The 6195-nt window shown below is 51.7% G+C and overlaps 1 protein-coding gene across 1 annotated transcript; it reads left to right on the top strand.

Moving 5' to 3' along the window:
* Positions 1–1754: 1754 nt before the first annotated feature.
* On the top strand, positions 1755–2474 carry LOC126639002 (putative olfactory receptor 14L1; the record flags this gene model as incomplete). Its single annotated transcript, XM_050313396.1, is given in 1 exon segment — positions 1755–2474. A coding segment is annotated over 1 exon segment (720 nt), but the record flags the coding sequence as incomplete, so codon positions are not given.
* Positions 2475–6195: the final 3721 nt, after the last annotated feature.

The following is a 6195-nucleotide window of genomic DNA, read 5'->3' as shown; positions in this document are numbered from 1 at the left end:
AGCCCTTTGGCACGGGAAGGCTGTGGCTGCAGAGCAGGGCAGGGGAGTTGCTGCAAGTGGCTCTTGCAGCTGCCAAATGGCAGCCCTGGCAGGAGCTGTCAGGATGGCTGTGCTGGATTTGCTGGGGGGCAGCAGGAGAAGCTGCTGCAGAGCAGGACTTGCTGCTGCCCCATCAGAGGCTCAGGGCAAGAAGGTTCCCTGTGCCAGAGCCCTTCTCAGGAAGCACATCCACTGCCAACCCCTGCCCCTTCCCAGCCAGCGCAGGGCTCTGGGATCTGCTCTGCAGCCCCTGCCCAGGCAGAGCTGCCCCTGGGCCCAGGGCTGGGCATGGGCTCTGGCAGCACTGGCAGGGAGCTGAGCTGGGCACAGGGAGGGGCTGCTGGCAGGAACAGCTCCTCACACACACCCAGGCAGGGAGGGAGAGGCAGCTGCTGCCACAAGTGCTGCCCAGGGGGATGTGGCCCCTCCCTGCCTGTGTCTGTGGCACAGAGCCCTTCCCTGAGCAGCTCCTGCCTGGGCTCCTTTGCCAGCCCAAGCAGAGCCTCTGCCCTCAGGCCCACGGGGGCTGGGCTGGGCATTGCTCTGCAGCAGACAGAGCCCAGGCAAGGACAAGGCCCTCATTTCCATCTGGCTCTGCCTGTCCCTCCTCCCTTGGCAGCAGCACTGGGGCATTTCCCTGCCATCCCCTGCTACCTGGGCTGTCCTTATTTTCACCCTTGGCTTTTCTGAGCCAGTGTGGGGTTTGGGGGGGCAGATTCCTGTGCAGACACAAACCCTTTGGGTGATGCTTTAGGGTTGTGTCTGTAGGACCAAAGTGCCCAAGTGCCCTCCAGGCAACTTCAGGCTCTTCAGCTGTTTCCCTGGGTGTCCTGCAGGGCTGCAGGTGCCCTCCAGAAGGGCAGAGTTCTGCCATAGTATCTCTGTGCTGCACAGGATCCCCGTGGAGAAAACTCCTCAGTGCTAACTCCATGGAAATGCTCTGGGCAGCTGCAAGGAGCATTTGTGTCTCACTCTGGAAGGGCAGAGATGAAAAGGTGAGGAATGTGTCAGTCTGTTCTTTGGACACAGATTCCTGGCTGTCTGTGCAGTTTCTGTGTAGGGGAACAGTTGAGTGTGATGCTCCTGCAGCTCCAAGCTACCAGCACAGGGCAGCTGAGCACAGACTGATGGGCAGAGCAGCTCTTCTGTCTGCACTGAGGGACCATCCCTGTGCTCTCAGAACCCACAAGAATTGACCTGCAGTGCCATGGAAATGTCAGGGATTTTCAACATCCACAACGACTCCTAACTGTGGCAGGTGCAAGTGTGGGAACAAACACGAGGAATTCAGGCAGCAACAGCCAGAGCTCAGGGGAGGGAGCTGCAGGGAGGTCTGAGTGAGGAGAGAGAGCCTGAGAGTGGGGTGGTTGTGAGACGTGTCCTGTTTGGCTGCAGCAGCCTGGTCTAACTCAGCATTGACTTCTCCTCCTCAACAGATCCAAACACTGAGGAGGCACCAAATGTCCAACAGCAGCTCCATGGCCCAGTTCCTGCTCCTGGCATTTTCAGACAGGCGGGAGCTGCAGCTGCTGCACTTCTGGCTCTTCCTGGGCATCTCCCTGGCTGCCCTCCTGGGCAACGGCCTCATCCTCAGCGCCGTAGCCTGCGACCAGCACCTGCACACCCCCAGGGACTTCTTCCTGCTGCACCTCTCCCTCACAGACCTGGGCTGCACCTGCACCACTGTGCCCAAAGCCATGCACAACTCCCTCTGGGGCACCACAACCATCTCCTACAAGGGATGTGCTGCACAGGCCTTTTTCTTTCTGTTCTTCATTGTAGCAGAGTATTGTCTCCTCACCATCATGTGCTACGACCGCTACGTTGCCATCTGCAAACCCCTGCACTACGGGACCCTCCTGGGCAGCAGAGCTTGTGCCCACATGGCAGCAGCTGCCTGGGCCTCTGGGTTTCTCAATGCTCTGCTGCACACAGCCAATACATTTTCCCTGCCCCTGTGCCAGGGCAATGCCCTGGGCCAGTTTTTCTGTGAAATCCCACACATCCTCAAGCTCTCCTGCTCAAGCACATACCTGAGGAAAAATGGGCTTCTTGCTTTTACTGCTTTTCCTTTCTTGGGATTTTTCATTTTCATAGTTTTCTCCTATGTGCAGATCTTCAGGGCTGTGCTGAGGATCTCCTCTGAGTAGGGACGGGCCAAAACCTTTTCCACGTGCCTCCCTCACCTGGCCGTGGTCTCCCTGTTCCTCAGCACCTCATTCATTGCCTACCTGAAGCCCCACTCCATCTCTTTCCCATCCCTGGATCTGACCCTGTCAGTTCTCTACTCAATGGTGCCTCCAACAGTGAACCCCCTCATCTACAGCCTGAGGAACCAGGAGCTCAAGGATGTCCTGAGGAATAAGATAACTGGGTGTTTTTCAGAAGCAATAAACTCTCTTTCTTCTTCAGTCATGTATCTCATTAAAGACTAATCCTGTTATGTACTTAATAATGGCCCGTATCTTCTCTATTTTTTTCTCCCAGTATGGGTTTTAGTTTTGTGAGAATTGGTTCATACCAAAAAGTGTTTATATATATGAAAATATATATATATATATATGTTTTTATATATAAATGACATTGTCAGTTCAGTGTTTGCCTTTCTAGCCTTGCCCAAAGGCTGTTCAAAATGGCAGTTGTACTCATTGTATGCTGAAAGGAAATTAAGGACTCTGCATTGACTGGTTTCCCTGACATCTTTCCTCTCTGACTGCTCTGGAGCTGCAGGGTCGGTGCCTCTGTGCAGAGCTGGGCAACAAAAGAGTCCCAGCAGAGCAGCCCTGCCAGGGAGAAGAAGCCCTTCTCCTCCGTGGCCTCCTCCTCCTGCCCTTGCCCACTGTCCTGCAGAGCCCTGTGTTGTTTGAGGCCTCAGTGCTCAGGCAGTCGGGGCCAGTCCTGCTGCAGGACTGGGCAGGGACTGCAGGCAGGGACAGCCATGGGCACTGCTGGCACAGAGCTGACCTCTGCAGCAGCACTGCCATCCTGCAGGGGCATCTCCTCAGGGCAGGGCCTGAAAGCTTCCATCTCCTTTGCAGTTGGCTCTGCAGGCTGTGCCCAACACAAGGCCCTGCAGAGGAAAACAGCATGAGCAGCACAAGTGTGGGAGGGGTCAATGTGGGGGCACCCAGCAGTGCCCTTGCACAGCCAGGGTGTTCCCAGCACTGGCCTCTCAGCCCAGGGCAGGGAGGTTGTTCTTCCCTCCAAGGAGGGACAGAAATGACCAACTCAGCAGTCCATGTTTGCCCTGCATGGACAAGACATGCCCGTGTGTCACGGCTTAGGGGTGGAAGGCTTAGACAAAGTTTCTGGGATAAGCCTCTCATTGAGGTATGAGAAGCAGAAAGGACCCCCTTGCTTTCTAAATTCCTGCTCAGAGAGGAGATTCTCCCTAACCTTGCAAAGGTCAGAGCCATCCCAGAGGTTCCTGGGGCCTTGGCAAAGGCAGACATGAACCAGTCTGCAAACAGGGCAGCAAGGAGGCTTGGCAGAGTTCCAGACTGCTCAGGCTCAGCAGGGAAGGGGACATGGCAAGTCCTCCTGCAGCCATTTCCAAGTATGGGAATGACAAGGCAGGGATTGCAGAACCCCTGTGGGAGGGAAAAGAAGGGGATGTTGTGTGCCCAGACTTTATCAAGGCCCTTGACATGGTCTCCTGTGGTCTCCTTAGAACCAGACTGGTGGGAGCTGACTGAAAAGTGTCAAAAAAAAATCCATGGTACAAAGTCCTCTTGGCAGCAACTTCCTGATGAAATGCCTCAATTACCAGCCCTTGAACACCACTAGAGAACATCTTTATTATCTCTTTGTACAACGAGACTTAAAGGTGTTTTCAAGTCCTTTGTGGATGATGCCAAATTTCAGGGAGCCCTTGAGCAACCTGTCCTGGTTTAAAGACACATCTTGGGGAGGGAACTCCAATAAAATAAACGCACTCCCCTTTTATTCCCCACCAATACAGGGAGACAAATTACTAGGAGGTATAAGTGAAAAAAATAACAGTTCACTGACAAGAAATACAGCAGCAAAACCAGCAATACCAACAGAACAGTTCAAAGCAACAGCAGAGAGAGAAATTGCCTCCTCTCTCGCCCCTGCCCCAACTCCCTTTGGTAAACAGTTCAAAACAGGGATCAACACGTGCCTCCCTTCCCCCTTTTCCCCTGAATGAACAAAGAACTGAAAACAAAACCAGGGGAAAGAGGCTGAGAAGCAAACTCTGGGAAACTCTCAGGTCTGAGCTGAGTTGTGCTGCCCAAGAACACGCTGACTCCAGAGGGGTCCAAGCGGGGCAGAGCCGGCGACTCCGGTCCGTGTGGCGGCGGGGGGGAGGCAGCAGCTCTGCTTGATTCCATGGAGTGCTGGGCAGGCACAGTGGCCCCTTGGTTCCCGGAGATTCCACAGTGTCCCTGCATTCCTTTGGTTCCAGGAGGCCCGGCAGTGTCCCAATGAGCCCTTGGTTCCAGGAGGTTTTGCAGCATCAGAGTGGCCCATTGATTTCAGGAGATTCCACAGTGTCCCAGGGTTCCTTGGCTTCCCTGAGGCCCTGCAGTGTCACAGAGGCCACTTGAGCCCAAAAGGTTCCTCAGTGTCAGAGAGGCACCTTCATTCCCAGAGGTTCCCCAGTGTCACAATGGCCCCTTAGATCCAGGAGCTTCCATTATGTCCCAGGGTTCCTGCAGTTTCTCTGAGGGCCTGCAGTTTCAAAATGCCTGCTTGGATCCATCAGGTTCCAAAATGTTTCAGGGTTCCTCTCTTTCCACAAGGCCCCAAGTTCTTAATGGCCCCTTCATTCCACAAGATTTCAGAGTTTCCCTGTGTTCCTTGGTTTCCATGAGGCCCTGCAGTGTCACAATGGCCCCTTGATTCCATGAGGTTTTCCAGTGTAACAACAGCCTCCTGATTTCATGGGTTTTAGCAGTGTCACAATGACCCCACTATTTCATAAGGTTGTCACTGTCCCTCAGTTCCTTTGGCTCCCTTAAGCCCTGTAATGTCACAGTGGCCCTGTTATAAGTAAAATGAAACTGAGTTGAAATATAGTAATAAAAATTTATTGAAGATTTATAGAAAATGCAAATAAGCAAAACAGCATGCTGGGCGGCCAGGGAGTCTCCTGCTCCACTCACAGCCCGCAAGTGCAGTGAACAAAAATAGTAACTTTTATTCCCTTATCAGTTCCCCTCCCATAGTTACTTGTTCTCCTTCTATTGGATCTGAGTTTGCAGGTCTGGTTCTGGTTGGTTTCTTTGCAAGTCTGTTTTAGTTGCCAGGTGCTTTCCTGTCCATAGTTTCAATCAGTCCTTAGACCTTGAGGCCTCGTGTGCAGGCATCTCTAGATGTCCATCTTGGATACTCTGGATCATTTCAGTTCCTGACTCTTCGGTCCTTGTCCTTCTTTCCTTTACTTTATGCGTGTTGTGAGACAATAAGCTTTTTATAAAAGATACAAAATACTTATTCAGTAAAACACAATAATTTGTCTTTCCAGCTTAAGAATTGCAAGCTGCATGACTATTAGCTTAACCATTCTGTAACTTACAGTCTCCCAATCTTAACAGAACATTGATTATAATAACATATATATGTATATAAGAATATAACATGCACTATAATTTAATGAGTAAACTACTACTACTAATTTGATGAGTAAATTTAACTACTACTACTTATTACACTCCCTTCTCCTCCTGGGTCCCACCCAAAGCCTGGCCAGGCCTGAAGGGGCAAACCCAGGGAGTCAACCTGTCCCATCTGCTGCCAAGCAAGGCCAGACATCGACTGCCACGGCCTTCACCTGCCCCCAAACACAGGGAGATAAAGGTCACACCTTGCTCACAATCACACACATTTTGTTAATGAACAGACACAAACAGTATCCACTAATGAGCAGATATTAATACATCTTACTAATGACATTTCGTGTAGTCTTTCACACTAATCTTTTACTCACAAACACACACAGTTTTAGCTGATGAGTGATAAATAGAACATCAGGTTGGAGCTCTAGAGGCCAACTTTGCTCAGGGCCTGTTGTTCAGCCTCAGCACTTCAGTGGCAGACAGACAGGGCTTTATATCACACACAATTTACACACTCATTAGATATTCTCCCTTCACACAAATACTGTACTTTGCTTTACACACTCACACCCTC

The sequence above is a fragment of the Myiozetetes cayanensis genome, unplaced genomic scaffold (assembly GCF_022539395.1).
Source record: "Myiozetetes cayanensis isolate MyiCay16 unplaced genomic scaffold, myiCay2020 scf188, whole genome shotgun sequence".
Taxonomy (NCBI): domain Eukaryota; kingdom Metazoa; phylum Chordata; class Aves; order Passeriformes; family Tyrannidae; genus Myiozetetes; species Myiozetetes cayanensis.
The sequence above is the reverse complement of the archived record's forward strand: the minus strand, read 5'-3'. Positions and strand labels throughout refer to the sequence as shown.